Raw genomic sequence first — 21,887 nt, forward strand, 5'->3', positions numbered from 1 at the left:
AACTCTTCCATCTTTTTTTATGGTTTTATTTAACTTTTTTATTTTATGTGTATTGGTGTGAAGGTGTCAGACCCCCTGGAACTGGATCTTCAGACAGTTGTGATCTGCCATGTGGGTGTTGGGAATTGAACTTCCTCTGGAAGTCAGCACTCTTAACCACTGAGCCATCTCTCCAGCCCTTTTCCACCTTTATTAAAGAATTCCAATGTATTTCCCAACCTCATCTTTGATGACATTTACATGATTCTTACCACAACCTCCCTGAAGAGCGCAGGTAAATCTGGGGCCCGGCTAGAACAAAGCCCAGACAACTTGCCTCCAGGTCTGTCTCCATAAGACTACGTTTAAAGTGTTACTTCTCCCAGAGTTCCCTGATATTAGGGCCAAACTTAAAATGTCTAGAGAGGGAGCCCTAACACCGCAGGTAGAAGTTTTAGCTGTGGTCTCCAAAATGTACCACTGGAAAAAAAAAGAAAAAAAAGAGGAAAAAAAATGACTTAAAAACAAAAATATCTGATACTAGCTAGCTAAGGCATTTCAACCGGCCATAGCCACTGCCTAGGCTCCCAAAGCCTGAGAACCTCAGAATCCCTGCTTCAGATGTGATCGGAAGGGTCACTGGGCCTGAATCTGTTCGAACCCTTACAACTATCCTGACTAAGCCCACAGTGTCATGAAGAGGGACACTGAGCCACTGACTGTCCCCATGTCCCTCACGGCATGAGGACAACAAGTCCAGATCACCTTCCAGCCGACCTCCTGAGAGTGGCGGGGTGGGGGGGCACCCATGGCCTACCCACCACTCTCTCTGACAGGGAGCCTTGGGTAGTCATCACGACACTACCAGTTCCTGCCTTCTGGAAACGGGGGCCATGTTTCTGTCCTGATGGAGTTTTGGAGACCCACCTCTCCTTGTTCCTTTATTGTTGGGGAACAGCCTTAGCAGCCTCATCAAACCTAGCTGTATCTTTAGGGTAGTGGTACCACTCTGTTCTAGTCCCTCGCTAGGAAGGGACCTCCTAGCCAAAGTGGGCGCCTTTATCTGCTTGGCCCCAAACTCACCAGGAAGCCATCCACTTCCTCTTTCTTCTCCAAACCACACAATCTGACACACCTTTACCCTTACCAGTCTCCAAGGTGGATCCCTGGGTAGAGGACACCCCAAATCCCACTATAGCCAAACATCATTCCCTTCTCACCCAATCACAGAACCCTTTCATTCCAAGTTCAGGGCAAAAGGCAAGATGTAGCCTGCCCATCTAATTCTGGTCGTTTGGAAAGTTTTGTCTGTTTTCTGTGTAAAGATGGGTCTATGCTTTCTGGCATGTCCGTAAGTTTCATTATAAACAGGGAGTCGAGACAGAAATCGATCAGGCTTGGTCAAATGTATGAATGATAGTGGCTATCATGCTTTTTGTTTCTGACAGGTCTATTTGAATGTGTGAGCTTGCTTTGTTCTGTGTTTGTTGGTTTTATTTTTGCTTTCTCTGCTACTGCTGGCCACCAGCCAGTACTGTTAATGCTACTTTCTATGGCTGCTTTGATGATGAGAGCTCAGAATTTTGTCATGTGGTACAACTTCTGCCACTGCACAGAGAAATGAGTGGAAAACTCGCTCTCTTCTACATTTCCAAAGATCTCTTAGCTCTAAGGCTTTCAACTTTCCACCCTTGAAAATCTTCTGTCCTTACAATTTCTCTGTGTCTACTCTCAAGAAATCTTTTAAGACTATCATTCTTTTTTTTAAAAGATTTATTTATTATGGATATAGAGTTCTGCCTGCATGTATGCCTGTTAGCCAGAAGAGGACACCAGATCTCATTAAAGAAGGCTATGAGCCACCATGTGCTTGCTAGGAATCAAACTCACAACTTCTAGGAAAACAGCCATGTTTGTAACTACGGAGCCACCTCTCCAGCCCCCTTTAAGACTACTGTGTAAACACTGTCACCTAGGATCATTTGACACAGGTCTCACCTCCCTAATGTCTCCACCTTCTGTTTCAGATCTTGACCTCTACATATCACTTACTGAATAACAATGCCCGGTTACTTTGAAGGATGTTGGCTGTTAGTCCCTCCCAGATCAAATTCATGACCACCAATTGTAACCTTGCCCATTGGCCTATTAAATATCAGCATCACTCCTTACCTCTCCCACATCCTTCTCTTTGGTACTGCTCCTCAAGGAATACACTTTATGGGCACACTGGATTCCAGACTGCAATACTGCCCTAAACCCCCAACCACTATGTCCAAACGTTCACACCTTGATTCTCAACACTCAAATTTATTACCGCCTACACGTTGAGTGGTCTGGGATTTGGTACCCTGATGGTACCTGGTGAAGAACGCTTATCGGTTCCCATCACCATGTTTGCAGGAGCACAGCATGACAAATGAAGGACTCAGGTTCCACCCTTTCTTGCAGTCCTGGGTATAACTGCTGGAGCAGCAGGACCGACTACTTCCTTAGCTACTGACTCTCAGTTCATCAAGGATCTCCAACCGGTGGCTCAGACCAGGGCCAAACAGACTCACTGGCCTTCATAATGCTACAGAACTAGCAAGGCTGAGATTTCCTAAAAGCAGAGAGAGGCGGTCTTTGTCTTTTCCTCAGGGGGGTGCTGCTACTATGTCAGCCAGTCAGGCACAGGAAACACCAAGATTGGGCAACTCCAGATGGCCTCAAAAAACAAAACAAAATGAAACAAAACTGTAAGAAATAGCTTGATGCCTCTGGCCAGTGGATCTACTAAAAAACAAACAAACAAACAAAGAACCAAACCAAACCAAACAAACTTCTCTAGATTTCTTCAACAGTCCCAAAAATTTTATAACCAGACTTTTAATCAGTTGCTATTACAGGATTACTGGCCCCCAGTTATGGAGTCAGAGGCCTGTAACTCCCAATTATACCCAGTGGGTGAAAATCAAGTTTACCCCAAGGACTCTGAATCTTCCACACAACAGAAGTAATCTAATAATAGTGTCTCCTCCTTTCTCCAACCCATGATTACTTATCAATAGTAAAAAACAAAAGGGGGGTTGAGGGGAGGGAACGTTTATGTGTGAGTGGACAGGCCCACCCAAATGCTGCTGTAACAGCCCATAAAGGTCATTTCTGGCCCTTTGAGACACAGGCAGCCAAGTTCTGCCCTACAGGAAAAAAAATAAAAAATAAAAGTACAAGATCAGGCCAGAAAATACCACCATTCCCTGAGCTTGCCCCAAGATCAGATCACAAAATCCACCAATCCCAGGCCACCCCACCCCAAACCCTATAGAAAGCTTGCCTCCCGCTCAGTTCTTTTGTGCTTCTTTCCTGAGAGGAGGCATCCACCCTCACGTCTTTCCTAATAAATCTCTTGTGTGAGGTTTGTTGTGCAGTGTGACTCTGTAGTATTTCTTGGTTCCTGAATGCAAGGATACCTTTCCACTATGAGCTATAACACACTAGAAATCAACCCCAGGGCCAAGTGCATGCCAGACTGTCCCTGAGTTTGAATTTTCTAAATGTGAATTTTCAAAAACCATAGATAGTAATAAGAAACAAAACCCCCAGACAGTCGAGGTGTTGCACACTTTTAATCCCAGCTCTCAGGAGGCAGAGGCAGGTAGATCTCTGTGAGTTCAAGGCCAGCCTGGTTTACAAAGTAAGTTCTAGGATAGCCAGGGCTATCCAGAGAAATCCTATCTCGGACAAAACAAAACAAAACAAAACCCCAAAGATGAATATTAGATTAAACAGAATAAAACACAATGAGTGAACAGCAGAAAACACTGAACAAAGCTTTTCAGAATAAAACAGAGACCAAAACCGAGAGGAGGAGCAGGGTGTAGCTTAGTGGCAGACCATCCGTGGAGTCATACAAGGCCCTAACATTTTCAAAACTGCAACAAACAAACCCTCCTGCAGCATGAAGAGAACACTGAACATCGGAGTCAGAAAAGCATGTTGCTGAGATAGAACAGGCCTAGCATGCATGACAGTCTGGGCTCAACTCCATCCAGCATATGAAGAAACCATTTTACGTAGCTAGCACCATCTGAAACCTGCCTGGTTCCTCGCCGCTGCACTATTCACGCTTTGGTCCATTTTTGTTGCCTCAAATGAATACTGCTACCTGTGATTCTGTGATTTTGGAGGTGGAACTGAGTTTCCCTTTCTTTTGTTCACTGTAAGTTGTTAACACCCTTTAACTCCTCCCCCCTCCACAGGCACTTGCTCTGTAGACCAGGCTGGCCTTGAACTAACAGAGATCCACCTGCCTCTGCCTCCTGAGAGCTGGGATTAAAGGCATGCACCACCACCATACAGATCATAATTTCTATACTGTGATAATGTAATACCAGGCTATCCTTAAATTCACAAACTCTGCCTCAGTCCTCCCAAGAGCATGAATTACAAGTACATTGTCAACCTGCCCAGCTGCTTTGAACTTAAAAATGTTTGTTTTTAATAGTTGCTAAAACAGACTTGTCTAAGTGAAGTTGGCAAGATTTCTTCTTGTGGGCATAAAGTGGGAGAGACTGACTTCTGGTTGGTTTGGCATCATCACTCCACTACAAAGGTCATAGACTTGCAGATCTGCAAACAATCTGGGGAGATGGGATAGATCAGTGGCTCTCAACCTGTAGCACACAACCCTTTGGGGGTACATATCGAACGATTCCTTCACAGGTTATGATATGATTCATAACAGTAGCAAAATGACAGCTATGAAGTGGCAATAAGATGATCCCATGGTTGTGGGTGGCAGCATTAGGGAGGTTGTGAACCACCTCAGCTGTCTGCCCAACCTTTAAGGTCATGATTTATTTTTGTTTTTGAAGACAGGGCTTCTCTGCGTAGCATGTCCTGACTGTCCTGAAACCCACTTTGTAGACCAGGTTGGCCTTGAACTCACTGAGATCTGCCTGCCTCTGCTAGGCTTAAAGGTGGGCGCCACTACCACCCCGTCATGATATCTATACTGTGATAATGTAATACCATACATATGTAGTACATGGCTATAATGTACTCATCTTGAGAGACACAGATATTGTCTTTTGCTCCTTGCTGAAGAATAGGCTTATATTCTTCCTAAAAATGTGCAGTCCATGGCCAGTGACAATTTTCCCTTTAGATGATCATGCTTTTTTTTTTTTTAAGATTAATTATTTATTATGTATACAGTGTTCTGCCTGCAGGTCAGAAGAGGGCACCAGATTTCATTACAGATGTTGTGAGCCACCATGTGGTTACTGGGAATTGAACTCAGGACCTCTGGAAGAATAGCCATTGCTCTTAACCGCTGAGTCATCTCTTCAGCACAAGGTTCATGTCTTTTAATTAAGCCGTAATTATTGTGCATGTGTAATGTGTATGTAAGAGCATGTGTGGCTCATTTCATGCACCTGGATGTCAGAGAACAACTTTGTGTAGTCAGTTTTCTCCTTCCATCTTATCAAGGGTTCCAGGAGTCAAACCAAGTTGATTTTACCCACTTTACCCACTGGGTCACTGCACTCACCCAGGAAGTCATTTCTTTTCTCATTTGTTTTTTAATATTTACTTCTACATTTTTAATTTTATGTGTATGCCCGAGTGTATGTGGATGCACCTGATATGTATGCCCATGGAGCCCAGCAGAGGGTACCAGGTACTCTGGAACTGGAATCTCAGATGGCTGTAAGCAACCATGTGGGTGAGGAGAGTGCAACCTGGGCCCTCTAGAAGAGTAGCCACTTCTCTAACCTCTAAGTCATTTTTCCAGCCCCCAGTTTATTTTTTGAGACAGTAATTCATACAGCCCAGCCTGGCCTTCAATTTGGTACATTGCCTAAACTGGTTTCAAATCCCTGATTCCCTCTGATCTCTACCATTGAAATGGTAGGATTAAAAGCATGCACCAAAACATCCAGCCCACTTATATTTTGTATCCCTAAGGGAATGAAGAGACATCTCTCTATTCTAAATAAATGGACATTATGGGGATAAAATTTGTTCAATTTTGAAGTATCTTAAATGCAAGAATTAGCTACAATTTGGGGAAGCAGGACTTATAGACAATTTATAATATAACTATAAAAACAAAACAAAACTGAATGTGCTTATGAACTAAGATCTGGCACACATACAGACCTCCTCCCACAGATAGATCACAATTATAAATACTACATTCAGTGGGGCATGGTGGCTTACACCTTTAATCCCAGTAACCAAGAGGCAGAGGCAGGTGGATCTCTGAGAGTTTGAGGCTAACCTGGTCTACAAAGAGTTCCAAGACAGTTTGAGCTACCACACAGAGAAACCGTTTCAAAAATGAATGAATGAATGAATGAATGAATGAATGAATGAATACTACTACATTCACTCCCAAAACACCTGTTGCAGAAGAACCTGTAGTATTACTATGTACTGTGTTCTATGGCTTTACTGAGGTCCTGTGTCAAGGACACCTTTTCAACAGAAAAGTCTCAACAGAAATGAGTTAAGTTAAATGAAAGTCAAGGGTGCTTTTTCAGGTCCTCTCAGGAGTTGGCAAAGTCTTGGGGTATTTGTTGTCAAATCACAACTTCCCGACTTTTTTGGAAGCCCCGGCCAGAATTCTGGCCACTGGTATTTCCTGAGGCTACATCCCCATCATCAACGCAGAACGCTAGCTCTTGTGGGTTCTAGGCTACACAGCTGAACATTGGGAAATGGGTTGATACTGGTAGACTATCAGAGATGGTGCAGATCTGAACTGGAATCCACCTCCGACACTCAGAAGATGAGTCCCCACAAGCTATTATTAGGGCCCTGGTTAGATGATATCAAATGGTGCTGGGGCAGAACCCCCACAACATGCTATCCTGATATTTTTCCAGCTGAAGCCAGAAGTAATGCATGCTACCCTTGTTTGTTTCCTAGGAGATATTGGCACTCAACACACTGTACAGTTATTAATGTAGGATACCAGGTGCTAGCCAGTGAAGTCCTCCTGATAGAGCTTTACTGTGTTATCAAAGCTGGCAGAGGCTAAACCTCCTCACATGGATATCCCGTGGATGGGGCTGAGGACACTGTCACACTTAATATACATTCTCTTCATTAATTTCCAGATCCAAATGCTTTTAGCTGTGGGTGGCCAAGCATCGCCAGTACAGCCCAAGCCACTTGACCTCATTTTCATGACTACCAACAATTCTGAGCACTTGCTGCTCTTGCAGAGGACTCGGGTCTGATTCCCAGAGCCTACATGATAATGTACAACCAAACATAAATCCAGTTCTAGGGCACCCAACATTCCCTCATGACCTCTTTGGATACCAGGCGTGCATATATTCACAGATATATGCAGGAAAAACATTCAAATATACACATAAATGTTAAAATAAAAGAATGGTTACACAATATCATCCTGCTCTGCCAAATGCAAGCGTAAAACAAGAGCCGCAGATACAGTAATTGCCACATAGGCCTTCAGGAAAGGACAGATTTACAGACCTTGTCATCACCCTTAGTGACTGAGATGCAGGTTCCATGGTTGCCAGTGTGTGGTCCCAGCTGCCCAGGTCCAGGCTGCAGCTCGGGGCTCGGAGGAGCTCCTCATCACTTGGCAGGTGCAGAGTGAGGAGGGGCTGTGCACTCTTCCGTCAGTGCTCTAGGTAAAGGCACTAAACAACAACCTGGGACCCCTGTAAACCAGAACCTCAGCTTAGGGTTGCCAGCCCTTCCTGGTAGCATGGATCCAGGCTGCCAATCCACAAAAATTGCTGACCTCCTCAGAGTTCCTCCCCTTTCCCTCATTGTCAGGGTTGCGAGAGGGTAATGTCCTGTATTGTTGCTGTGGTCATTGGGGAGGGAGGAATATATCTTTATTTTTGGTTCACATCTACTGGGTTTTTTTTCCCCTCTATTTTTATGAGAGATCTCATTACTTAGTCCTAGAACTCACTATGTAGATCCAGCAAGCTGGCCTTGAACTCAGTGATCCCACAAACGCTGATGGGATTAAAGGCATGTGCTACCATGCCCAACTATGTATACTTATTTTATGCTGAATTTGTTTATGCAACTTGGTTTTCATTTCTTTCATGTTTTCTGTGCTGGTTTAGCAATAATTAGTTCTTCCCATGTAAGCCTTGTAGCACAGGACCTCCTGAAGTCCAGCGACATGTCTATCTCTAGTGCTCTGCTCCACAGATATGCTCAAACTTCGGTACGGTTCTCTCCGTTTTTAAGTATATGAAGGAAAAATGTGGGATTCCTTTTATACCCTTTGTCCAGTATCAACTATTTGGTCTGAGCAATCTATCAGTTCTACCACTGTTATTTGAGAATGGCACACATTATTTCCTTATTTGAGCTGGGTTCTCGCTATGTTGCCCAAGCTGGCCTTCAACTCCTGAACTGAAACAACCCACCTGTCTTAGCTTCTAGAGTAGGACAAACTATAACCATGTCATTGTACTTGGCTGACATTTGGTTTCTCTCAAGTAGTAACTTTAAAATACGCAAATGCTTACATTTTCTGTTTAAATGTATACATACAATATGCATGCAGGAGCCTTAGGAAGTCAGAAAAAACATCAAACCCCTGAAACTGGAGTTATAAATGGCTGTGAGCCACCTATGGGTGCTGGGGACTCAACTTGGGTCCTCTGCAAGAGCACTGCTGAGCCATGTCACCAGCCCCAATAAACAAAGACACACAGTCACACACACATGCATACACGCAAACACACACACACGCACGTATAAAATGTATTATTCAGAATGTATGTACACACATATATGCCAGGAACTAGTGTGAAGGAGAGAGACCATTTGGGGAGTTGGCTCTCTTTTTCTGTTAAAGACTTTTTAAAATTTATATGGTTTTTCAAAACAGGGTTTCTCTCTGTAGCCCTAGCTGTCCTGTCTGTAGACCAGCCTGGCCTTGAACTCAAGAGATTCACCTGCCTCTACCCCCTGAGAGCTAGGATTAAAGGTATGTGCCGCCACTATCAGGCTCTTAAACTGAGATTTTTATTTTTGCTTTATTTGTGAGACAGGGTTTTACTGTGTTGCTTTGGCTGACATGGAACTCACATTGTAGAGCAGACAAGCCTAAAACTCACAAGAGAGCCAACTGGCCCTGCCTCCTGAGTTCTGGGATTAAAGGCATGCAACTCTAAACCCAGCTCTTAAACCTCCTTTGTGATGTAGGGTCTCGTTTACTGTTTCTATACTAAATCAACAAGGTGACAGGCTCTAGGGAGAGAATACAGATCATAAACTTGTAAAGCGAGCCCCTTTACTCAATGAGTCACCTTGCTGGTTTCTCCTGCTTTTTTGGGATGTCTCAACTGTGCAGTATAAGTTTGCTACAATTCACTACCCTCCCACATCTTCCTGAGTGCCGGGATTACAAACCTGTGCCACCACAGCCTACTTTAATACTTCTTTTAATTTTGCTGAGATAGGGTCTCATGTAGCCTAGGCTGACCCAAATTTCCTATGTAGCAAAGGTTAGCCTTTCCTGATCCTCCCATTTCCACCTCCTAAGTGCTAGGGTTACAGGTATGTGCCACCAGGTTTGGTTCTAGAGCTTTTTTATTTTTATGCAATATATTTTTCAGTCTTTTATTTTATGACTCACAAATTTCTATTATAGTTAGCCCATCCCAACCTGAAATTTCCTACACTTTGTTCAAATGTTCTTAGGTTGCTTTGTTTACATTAAGATCTGATTAGTAGAGAATATGTTTGAGATAAAGACATACAGATACAGCTTTATTATTCTTAAAACGGCTACCATTCAAACAGAATTAATTTAAGAGCCTAGCTTTCCACCATGGAACTAAGAAGGCATCTTCAAACACTAAATCTCACTATGTATTGGTATTCATTTTCAGATTTTTTATTGTTTTAGCAATTTATGATTTATGTTCTGGTTAATTTTTGAGACAATTTTCTTTGAAGATTTATTTATTTATTATGTACATTGTGTTCTGCCTGCATATATGCCTGGATGACAGAAGAGGGCACCAGATCCCATAACAGATGGCTGTGGACCAACATGAGGCTGCTGGAAATTGAATTCAGGATCTCTGAAAGAGATGTCAGTGCTCTTAACCTCTGAGCCATCTCTCCAGCCAGAGACTTAATATTTTAAATTTCTGAGACTAGCATTCTTATTTCATTCCTTTAAAAAATTTCATCTTAGCTGGATGTGATGGTAAATGCTTTTAATCCCAGCACTCAGGAGGCAGAGGCAGGTGGGTCTCTGTGAGTTCAAGGCCAGCCTGGTCTACAGAGCAAATTCCAGGACAGTCAGGGCTACATAGAGAGATCAAGTCTCAATAAACAAAACTTTTTTCTTGGTTATTACTACTTTATCTTTTATACAACCATCGCATCAGAACACATAAATTTTCATTTATTCAAACCTTTTTAATAATCTTGTTTTAAAGATAACTTATTTTATGTGTATGAGCATTAGGCCTGCATTCCTATGTGTGCACCATGTGGTGCCCAGTGCACAGGGGGGATCAAAGTGTCAGGTACCCTGGAGGGGAGCTAAAGTTTGCGAGGAGCCGTATAGGTGTCAAGATCTGAACCTGGGTCCTTTGAAAGAAGATATTGAGCTTTTAACTGCTGTCTCATCTCTCCAGCTCTCTTCAAATCTTGTAGTTATTTATTTCATTATACTTTTTAAAAAAATGTATAGCCCAGGCTGGCCTTGAACTTGTGATCCTCTTGCCTCTGCCTCCTTCAGCAAACCCTACCAGTGTGCACCAGAGTAACTGGTTAATTATACTTTTAAGAAGATTTATTTAAGTGTGTGTGTATGTCTGTTTGAGTGCAGGTGTCCATAGAAGCCAAAAAGGGCGTCAGGTCCCCTGGAGCTGGAGCAACACAGGTGGTTGTGACTCACCTCACATGGATTTGAAAACCAAACTTAGGACCTCTGTAAGATCAGTAACACAATTAGCCTCTGAGGCATCGCAACCCCATTCCCCCCCCCCCACACACACACACAAAAAATACCTCCTGGAAAAGAAAATGTTGCCTGAAATGTGCTCCTTATCAAAATATTTTGCCTAAGTTCAAAATTTAAGGATCAGGATCTGTTTTATGGTACTGGACTCCTGGGCTGCTGAAGCATTTCTTCTGCATACCAATACAAGGCTCAGCTCAGCTAGAAGGTGCTAGCAGAACAACACAGAATGAGGGTGTGTCTCATCTGTGTTCTGAGTGCTTTCCTTTGGTTCTGCCATGAGCCCATTAGTGACACACATATATGGGGGCGACTAGAAGTCACCTGAACACCCCCTGAACATCTATACCTTAGCTATGTGGCCAGAACAAAGAGTCCTTTGATAACATAATAGCCCTACCCTGAAGAGAAGGTCCTCCAGGTCTCATAGACACCTGTCCAGGGTTTTACGTAGTCCTTCTGTAATAAACATCACAGACTCCAGCTCTTGTATCACAGTTACAGCCTGTCAGCCTCTTGCTCCAAAATGTGGTTCTTTCCTATTTGCCTGCTGTGGCCTCTATGATCCAGTCACCCAATGGGCTGCGGCCATAGCTCTGTCATCACAGTCTCAATGTCAACCATGGGGAGTTAGTGATCCTCCCAAGTACGTCCTTCCTTTGTTCCTCAGTCTGAGCACACCCTTTGGAAGCCTCATTACATTTACTGTCCTATTATAGTCTGAAATTCTGTATTATGTTAAAATGTCATATAGTTTCTATATCCTGACTGTACCCAAACCAATACATGATACTAAGGTAAAAATCCGAAGAGCTAAATTGAACTGCCATTTAACACCTACAGAGTGACCTTACACCTCATTCATTCAGGGAATTTCCACATTTATAGAAGGAAGACAGTTTTGGAACAATCAATGTCTCAATCTTTAATTTATACAACTGACACATGAGAAATGTCCATAAAGTCTTTCAAAACAGCCCTTCTTTTTTTAAGTATTTATTTATTTATTTATTATGTATACAATATTCTGTGTATATGCCTGCAGACCAGAAGAGGGTACCAGACCCCATTACAGATGGTTGTGAGCCACCATGTGGTTGCTGGGAATTGAATTCAGGACCTTTGGAAGAGCAGGTAATGCTCTTAACCTCTGAGCCATCTCTCCAGCCCAAAACAGCCCTTTTTGACAAATCCTATAAAAACATATTAATGAAATCACTGATTTTGCTAAGCCCTCTTTGTAATTAATGAAGTCATTTTAAATATCGTTGATTTGTCTTTCTTCGTTCTACACACAGATCCACGAGAGAAGAACGATGATGTTACAAAACGGTCTTGAGGAAAAAAGGGGCTGGTGGGATGGCTCTTTGGTTTATAGAGCACCTGCCCCCAGTCACGAGGAGCAGACTGTGGATCCTGGCAGTCATTGCCCTGAAGACAAGTGGGGCTGGAGCTGGTTCCATAAGTCCCAGGTTCAAGAAAATAGCCTGTCCCAAATGAAAAAAGCAGAATGACAGGACACCCCATGCCCACAACCTCACCTCTTACAAAGAGACACACACACGCATACACACATACAAACACAAATAGACAACACACATACACAGACAGACAGACAGAGATAAGACAAACATACAAATAGATAAAATGAACATAAAATACAAACAACAAAAACAAAGTGGGAGGTATATTACTTTGTGGTATGATACTTGCCTAGCATATGTAAGTCCCTGGCTTCCATCCCCCGCATGGCAAAAGAAAAAAACAAACAAAAACAAAGCTGAAGGCATTATAATATCTAACTTTTAAATTTTATTTATTTATAAAATTCTTTTTTCTTTCTTTTCTTTTTGGTTTCTCAAGACAAGCTGTCATTCTGTAGTTCTAGCTGACCTGGAACTCACTATGCAGGCCAGGTTGGCCTCAAATATACAGAGAACCACCTGCCTCTGCTGGGATTAAATGTACATTCTCCAACATTCTCAGTTTCAATACTCAACTTTAAAACACAATGCATAAGTCCAGGCATGATATCGCATGCTTATAATCACAGCTGAAGCAGGATTGCACCAAGTTTGAGGCTAGGCCAGGATATGAGTTTCAAGCCAACTATAACTACATGGCAAGACCCTTTCAGAAAAACAAACAAACAAAAAACCCTAAGAAATACTATGAATCTGGAATAACCAAAACAACAAGGTATTGGTATGAAGACAATAAAGCAGAGTGGAGAATACAGAAATAAATAATTCACACACCTATTATATCAAGTGATTTCACCACAGTTGACAAGGGCACACAGTGTAGAAAGCCAACTCTCTGTAAATGGTACTGGGAAAACTGACTCCAGGTGTAAAAAGGTAAAACTGGTCTTTCCTCACCTGGACAGGAATATAGATCAGCACTAGACTGGAACTAGGAAACTATAAGAAGCCCTAGGGAAATATCTCATGTCATTGAAGTGGCTAAGCATGTTTCTGAAAGTATAATTGCAGACAAACAGGTAACAAGAGTACACGTGAACAATGTGATCACACAGAACTCAAAAGCTCTGTGCAACAAAGAGCCAGCAGAGCAAAGACAATCTGGAGAACAGAAGTTCCTGTAAATAACACACCTGCTAAAGGGTTAATTTCCATACGTTGCACAAACTCCAAGAGCAAAAAGAAAAAAAAAAACCCTAATATTTGAAAATTAAATCAAAAACTCCACAAACTTGATACAGGAGTATTTGTGAAAGCTGAAGTCAAAGAAATAACCAACATGTGTGTAAAACAAAACAAAACAAAACAAAAAACCCTACACAGTACCACTAATCCAGAAAATGGAAATCAGGCAACTCTTTACCACCTCTCTTGAGTCTGACGAAAGGTGAGCATGTGCACTGCTCTAAGTATCACGCACGTTGATCTGCTAAGATCTTAAACATTTTTATTCATGTGTACATGTGTGTGTCTGTGTGAGTGTACGATATAAGGCATCAGATACTTGGGAAGGGAGATGGAGGTCACTTGACATGGGCGCTGGAACAAATATAGGGTCCCTAGAAGAGTATCCTATCAAGGGCTCTTATTTGTTCTTTCCAGTCTCTTCAAAAATAGTATAAAGATTCCTCTAAAAATTAAAAACGGAGTCAGGAAGTTTTGGTACACGCCCTTTTTATCCCAGAACTTGGGAAGCAGAAGCGGGCGGAATTCTTTGAGTTCGAGGTCAGCCTGGTCTACAGAGCGAGTTCCAGGACAGCCAGGGCTGTTATACAGAGTAACCGTCTCAAAAAAACAAAACAAAACAAACAAAAAATTAAAAATGGGGGCTGAAAAGTTGGCTCAATGGTTAAAATAAAAGCACTGGCTAGAACTTGGTTCCCACTTCCAGCACCACTGGCAACTCACAACTGTCTAGAACTCCAGGGGATCTGATCCCCACCTCTTCTGGCCTCCCCAGGCAACAGGCACAAATGGCTGTGAGCTGCCACAGGAGTGCTGGGAATTGGACCCTACAAAGGTTCTCTGTAAGAAAAACCAGTGCTCTTTACAGAGCCATCTATCTCTCCAGCACCCTCATGGTCTTTCACAACCATCAATTATTCCAATTCTAGGGACACAATGCTCTCTTATGACCTCTATGGACTCTAGGAAAGCATGTGATACAGATATGAAGATAAAAAAAATCTAGAAAAATTGTTTTGAAAAATTTAAGATCAGCTAGGAGGCAGTAGTACATACCTTTAATCCCATCAGAGGTAGATGGATCTCTAAGTTTGAGGCCAGCCTGGTCTACATAACAAACTGTAGGTCAGCCAGGGCTACACATGAGACAGTCTCAAAAAACCAAATAAAATAAATGTAAGATACTATATGATTTGATACACATGTGAGCCCATGTATACTAATTTGGTCATAACCAAACTGACTCCAATAAGAAATCCACCTAGTTTCTAGTTTAGGAAGGGTACTCTGGCAACATGGACCACAGTTTTAAATGTATATAGCTACTTTGAGGATAAGGTGCTCTATAAGGGATCCCATCTCAGGGAGCAGAGATGGCTCAGTGGTTAAGAGCATTGACTGCTCTTCCAGAGGTCCTGAGTTCAATTCTCAGCAACCACATGGTGGCTCACAGCCATCTACAGTGGGATCCGATGCCTTTTTCTGGCATAGTCATACATACATGCAGATACAGCACTCACATAAATAAATCTTTAAAAAAAAAGATTGCAGCCAGGTGGTGGTGGTGCACGCCTTTAATCCCAGCACTTGGGAGGCAGAGGCAGGAGGATCTCTGTGAGTTCGAGGCCAGCCTGGTCTACAAGAGCTAGTTCCAGGACAGGCTCTAAAGCTACAGAGAAACCCTGTCTCAAAAAAAAAAAAAAATTGTCATCTGAAAGCCCAAAAAAGTCTCCCCCTCAACATTTTATTTATTTGATTTATTCATTTTACTTTTTGTATGTGCACTAAGTGTCTGCTTGGTACTTACAGAGGGCATCAGAACCTCTGCAACAGGAGCTATGGATGGTTGTGAATGACCATGTGGAGGCTGGGAAAGAAACCTGGGCCATCTGCAAGAGCAGCAAGTGCTCTCGATCAACGCCATCTCTCCAGCCACACCCAAAAGAATCTTAAGGCAAAAATTTATTAAAAACTGTATTGTTCAGCTGGAAAGTGGTGGTGTTTGACTTTAATTCCAGCACTAGGGAGGCAAAGGCAGGAGGATCTCTGTGAGTTTGAGGCTAGCCTGGTCTACAGACGGAGTTCCAAGACAGACAGGGCTATGCAGAGAAACACTATCTTAAGACAAAACCAAAACCAAACTGAAGCAAAAACCTGTACCTTTCAGTTAGTCCCGATGGCACAGGTCTGTAACCAGAGGCCTGTTTGTGTTACAGAATGAGTTAAAGGCACGAAGATCTTGCCTAAAAAAAATGAAAACTCAAAAACAAGACTAGAAATAGGTTTAAGAAACCCTCTTACGAGCTGCTGAGAACAGGAGAGATCAAGAATGTCCCAAAACAATATGGGTATTGCCACTGTTCTTGTCTGCTTCCTAGAGTTTGAACTTAAGGCTTTATTACTGAAGACACCATGCACTGCAGACATAGAACTCAGAGGATCCAAGCTGGATCTGACCTGAAAGGCCCAAGGACTAGCTTTCATAGTACCAAAAGGTGCTTTATAAGCTTCCAAGGGAAGGAAGTAACCACCATTCACAGCCGACTGCCTGTCACCCACAATAACTTGCAGCATGGCAAGACAGCCCTAAGGGTGAGATAGTGGCACTCACATCTTGGTGGTAACCAACAGTTGTCTAATTGGACTTAAAGCCTGCTCAAGAAAACGGAGATCATGCTTGGTACTAGAAACCTAACTTCCCAGGCTAATAAGGAGCAACTTCTGCCACTTTAACTAAAGCTGCACAGTTCTTTTTTTTTCTTTTTTTTAAAAATTTTTATTGAGTTCTACATTTTTGTCTGCTCCTCTCCCTGTCTCTCCTCTCCCTCTCAACCCTCTCCCCAAGGTCCCCATACTCTCAATTTACTCAGGAGATCTTGTCTTTTTACTTTTTAATTTTATTTATTTATTTGGTTTTTCGAGACAGGGTTTCTCTGTAGCTGTGGAGCCTGTGGAACTAGCTCTTGTAGACCAGGTTGGCCTCGAACTCACAGAGATCCGCCTGCCTCCGCCTCCCAAGTGCTGGGATTAAAGGAGTGTGCCACCACCGCCCGGCTCCGGCTGATCTTGTCTTTTTCTACTTCCCATGTAAATTAGATTCATGTATGTCTCTCTTAGGGTCCTCACTGTTGTCTAGGTTCTCTGGGATTGTGACTGGTGGGCTGGTTTTCTTTGCTTTATGTTTAAAAATCACTTATGAGTGAGTACATGTGATAATTGTCTTTCTGGGTCACCTCACTCAAAATGTTGTTTTCTAGTTCCATCCATTTGCCTGCAAAATTCAAGATGCCGTTATTTTTTCTGCTGGGTTTTTTGGTTTTTTTTTTTTTGAGACAGGGTTTCTCTGTGGCTTTGGATGGGAGCCTATCCTGGAACTCACTCCGATGACCAGGCTGGCATCGAACTCACAGAGATATGCCTGCCTCAGTCTTCTGAGTGCTGGGATTAAAGGCGTGCGCCACCGCCGCCCGGCAAGCAGCATAGTTCTTAACTACACCCTAAATACCCTTATACCCATAGGTAAGTGTAGCTCTTAGTCAACAAAGAAACTTCTTTTTGTAACAGACAGACCATTACAGAAAAACGTACCTGGTTTAAATGCATAAAACAACTGACCATGGAGTGCCAAAACCCAATAGATATATCTAAAACAGAACTCCTGCACCTAAGGCTCGGGAACATTGTGAAAGAGGGGAAGAAGGATTTTGAGAGCCAGAAGTTTGTGAGTCTACTGTTAACAACGTAAGTATACAGAGGCTCATTAGAATATAACATCATTTCTCCTAATTTAAAGAGAGATTCAAATGCAAGAGGCATTTAGAAACCAAAATAAGCACAACCAGAGAAGAACCTCTCTGCAACATAATATCACAGTCAAGGTGTCAAAATATAAAGCCAAGGGGCTGGAGAAATTGCTCAGTGGATAAGAAAACTGGCTGCTGGCCCAGAGGACCTAGGTTTGATTCCTAACACCAACATGGTGTTTCACAACCATCTGTAACTCCAGTCCTAGGAGATCTTACATCCTCTTCTGGCCTCCATGGGCAACAAGCACACATACAGTGCACAAACACACATAAGACAAAACATCCATACAAATAAAACAAATAAATTTTTAAGGGCAGAAATATGCCTAGCTGTGATGGCGTAGACCTTTAATCCCAGAATTTGAGGGGCAGAGGCAGGAGAATCTCTGTGTTTTCAAGGCCAACCTGGTCTACAGAGTGAGTTCAAGGACAGCTAGGCCTCACAGAGAAATAATGTCTTGAAAAACAAAACAAAACAAAAAACAACAAAAAAGTGGAAATATACTGTATCAAACAAGTAAAAACAAACAAGTTGATGTAGTTAATTTGATGTTTGATAAAGTGAATCTATAACCAAAATGAATCAGATGAGATAAAGAATACTACAAATTAATAAAAGGAGCAATTCCTCAAGAAGACATAACAAAGGGTGTCCCAGTCTACCTGTCTAAGCAAAGACAGCCACTGCACACTGGACAGCAGGAGATGAGGACATTTGGACTGTCTGCTGGTTCAAAGTCCTATAAGCAAAGAACTCAAAGCCATTCCTGACACCACCATGACACTCCTGCCTAACACTCAAGAACCACAGGATTCTACCTGGCTCTTAGCAGCTAAATAGCTGCTCCTTCTAGACTGCCAAGGACAGGAAATTTGTAGAAAAGGGATTCCCACCATATAGAGATCAATAAACTTTCTTTAATGTTCACAGGACCAATGTGGCCCACTTGCTCCCAGAAAGGCCAAACATGCTAGGCTGGACATGCCTAATAGGTTTGGGTACCCTGGTAATTGCCTATATGTCTCCTGAGTAGTGTTAGTGGTTGCCAGTGTCCTTGCTCAGTTTGGCAGGGGACACTGAGTAAGACAGCTGGAACTACAAAATTCAAACTATAAAAGGACTCAGATATCAGAAGAATCGCCTAGAGTCCACAATCTTCCAAAGAAATGACATGGGAGAAAAAAAGGCTTTCTCAAAGACCCAAATAAGAAGTGTGATGATGGTGGGCAGGAGGTGAGGGAGTGGCATTATTTATTAGGGTAAAAAGTGTGAGTGGCGGCCAAGCAGGGAGAGAACACTAAGATCATCTCCTGGAGCATTCGCACGAGAAAACACTTTATGCCAATACAAAATATGCTGTCATACACACAGTTGACGGAGCCTGGTTTCATTGTTCGCTACAAAAAAAAAAAAAAAACAACTGAAAAAAAAAAAAACAACTGAAAAAAAAATTACCCATGGGTGACAGAGACATGGGGAAGCAGAAAGTGAGACTGTGAGGAATTAAGATAAACACAACAGGGGCTAGAGAGATGGCTAGGAATTAGTTAGGAATTAGTGCCAACTTCTGTAGTCAACATGGAAATCAGTATGGAGGTTTTCCAAAACACTGAAATAGATATGCCATATGTCAGGGCTGGAAAGATGGCTCAGCAGTTAAAAGCACTGGCTGCTCTTCTAGAGGACCTAGGCTTAATTCCCAGTACCCATATGAAAGCTCAAAACTGTCTGTAACTCCAGTTCTAGGGACTCTGGCACTCTTACACAAATATACATGCAAGCAATGCATATAAAAAATAAATAAATCTTTAAAAAAAAAGAAAAATTCCATATATCCTACTATAGAATTTTCAGATATATACCTGCATGTGTCAAAGTGACACCAAAAACATCTGTGTATCCATGTTCAATGGTGTGTTATTCAGAACAGCTAAGCAATAAAAAGCCTATACATCCATTAACACAATAAAGAAAATGTGCTGTATACACATAAAAGGAATTCTGTTTGTTTGCAAAGAAAAATAAAATTATGCATTTATAAGAAAAATGTTGCAGAATATTCCTTTACACTGTGAAGATGTGTCACTGTGACTGGTTTAATAAAAAGCTGAACGGCCATTAGCTAGGCAGGAAGAGGTTAGGAGGGACTTCTGGGGACAGAGAGGACTTGGAGAGAAAGAAAGGCAGGGTTACAAGCCAGATGCAGAGGATGCAGGATGAGCAGTATAGAGTAAAGGTAACCAAACAATGTAAAAGAATGTAGATTAAAAAATATAGGTTAATTTAAGTTTTAAAAACTAGTTAGGAACAAGCCTAAACTATAGGCCAAGCTTTCATAATTATTTTATAATTAAATATTAAGTCTCCATGTTGTTTTTTAATGAGCTGGCGATCTAAAAAAAAAAGCCAACTAAAGAAAAAAACATATGTAACTGGAATTCATTACGCAAAATAAGCCAGAATGTCAAAGACAAATACCAGACTTTCCCTTGAATGCAGAACACACACTTCACATTACAAATGAGGGCCATAAAACTAAAAAGGATGGGACTGTGAGGAATGTGAGGAATGTGAGGAACTGTGGCTAATGAAATACGAAGACAGAAGGAGGGCTTCCTGGGGGAGCAGAGAGCCAGCTGGGTACAGGAGGGGGTACAGGAGGGGAATGAATGCTAATGAAGTATAAAGAAACAAATAAGCATGCCCTGATGAGACACATTAATCTATATAGAAATACAAAATTAATAACAACAACAACAACAACAAAGACAGGCTAGTGTATCATTAGAGCCTTTCTGTTCCCAATTACTGATCTCTATCAACAAGGCTTTCAGATCAGGCACACATTAAAAGATGTTAAGCCACACTGCAACTTACTTTTCATTCTCATAGTGAACATCCCTTGATGTGGGGCACCTGGAGCACACGAAGTGTTTCTCAAGGAGGCACAAGAGGGTAGTTAATAAAGAAGGTGATAGTGCCAAGTGGTGGTGGTGCACGCCTTTAATCAGAGCAGTCAGAAAGCAGAGGCAGGCAGATTTCTGTAAGTTTGAGGCCAGCCTGCTCTACAGAGCAAGTTCTAGGACAGCTAGGGCTGTTACAAAGAGAAACCAAGTCTCAAGCCCCACCCCACACCCCCAAAAAATAGGTATAAAATATTACATATATCTGTAATATCAGCACTTGGAGGCTAAAACAGAAGAATTATGGGTTCAAGGCCAACCTGGGCTGTATAGGGAGACCAGTGAGGCAGGTCCTGAGACTTTAGCAAGCACTATTCCCACTGGGATATGTCCTTGGCCAACAGATAAGACTATCAGAACCTCCAAAGGTTAATTAATTTCAGTTACTTAAGGAAACCAATGAAAAATACTCCGGAACTCAGGGCATGAGAACCGAGGTTTGGAGAACTTTGAGGATGATCTTGAACTCTTTATCCTCCTTTACCACCTCCCAACTGTTGGGATCACAGGAGGGCACCACAACGCCCAACTTAAAATACCCAATATAAAGTATATCCAGGGGCTGGGTGTGGTGGGTCACACCTTTAATTCTAGTACTCAGAAGGCAGAGGCAGGCTGATCTATAAAGCAGGTTCAAGGACAGCCAAGCCGTTACACAGAGAACCCTGTTTCAAAAGACAAAATTAAACAAAAAAGTATATTGGGGAACTAGAGATATGGCTCAGGTTAAAAACACTTCTCTTACACAGGACCTGGGTTGGTTCCCAACAGTCATACAAGTACGATAGTCCATAAACTATACATAATTCCAGTCGCAGGAGAACAATGCTATTTTCTGACCTTTGAGGGCTCCAGGCACACACGTGGTTCACGTACATACATGCAAGGTAACACACATACAAATAAAATCAATAAGCCTAAAAAAAATTTAAAAATAGATTGGTTTTTCTGGTTTGTATGTGGGTTTGTTGTTGTCTTCTTTTTAGACAGTCTCATCATGGAGCTCCAGCACCTTACTTTTCTTTATTTTGAGAGAGGACCTTACATTTAGCTCAGGTTGGCTTTGTACCCAAAGCTACTCCTCCTGCCTTGGTCTCTCAATGGCTGAATTCCTACTGAAATTTAAGCTATGATTATGTACATACAATACCTAGCATAAGAACAATAAAAATGATTACTATATTAAAATATCTTGTACTTAAACATTTAGCCATATAATCAATGAATTCTTTGGCATAAATTCCTAGAAGTACAACATAGCTTGGATTACATGATCACTTTAAAGACAAGTACGCTTGAACCCACTTTGCATTAGAGAAGCTCACCTTTTGGGCCGAGGCAGGCCCATTGGGGTAAGGTTGGGATCTGGTTTAGGAATGGTTTTCCGGATGCGAATCTGTGAGACTTTCTTTGGTCTCTTCTCTGGCTCAGCCTGTTTTTAAGGGTTAAAAATAAAAACAATAAAATGTTAAGTCATTTTGAATAAAGCCCTAGTAC

The 21,887-nt window shown here is 42.1% G+C and overlaps 1 protein-coding gene across 7 annotated transcripts in view; it reads right to left on the reverse strand.

Moving 5' to 3' along the window:
- Prr14l (proline rich 14 like) overlaps positions 1 to 21,887 on the reverse strand; it is a 76,298-nt gene that overhangs the window by 12,814 nt on the left and 41,597 nt on the right. For 3 of the 7 annotated variants that reach the window (XM_048450026.3, XM_085692147.2, XM_048450022.3), the window contains one exon: positions 21,716 to 21,822. In XM_048450026.3, coding sequence (XP_048305983.3) covers positions 21,716 to 21,822 — 107 coding nt within the window. Of the gene's footprint in view, positions 1 to 2,269; positions 2,687 to 7,473; positions 7,665 to 11,962; positions 12,439 to 12,480; positions 12,686 to 21,715; positions 21,823 to 21,887 lie in introns of those variants that run through there. The other 4 variants (XR_015002778.2, XM_085692145.2, XM_085692146.2 and 1 more) reach the window with 4 other exon arrangements.

Source organism: Myodes glareolus, chromosome 8 (genome assembly GCF_982192425.1).
Source record: "Myodes glareolus chromosome 8, mMyoGla1.1, whole genome shotgun sequence".
Lineage (NCBI taxonomy): Eukaryota > Metazoa > Chordata > Mammalia > Rodentia > Cricetidae > Myodes > Myodes glareolus.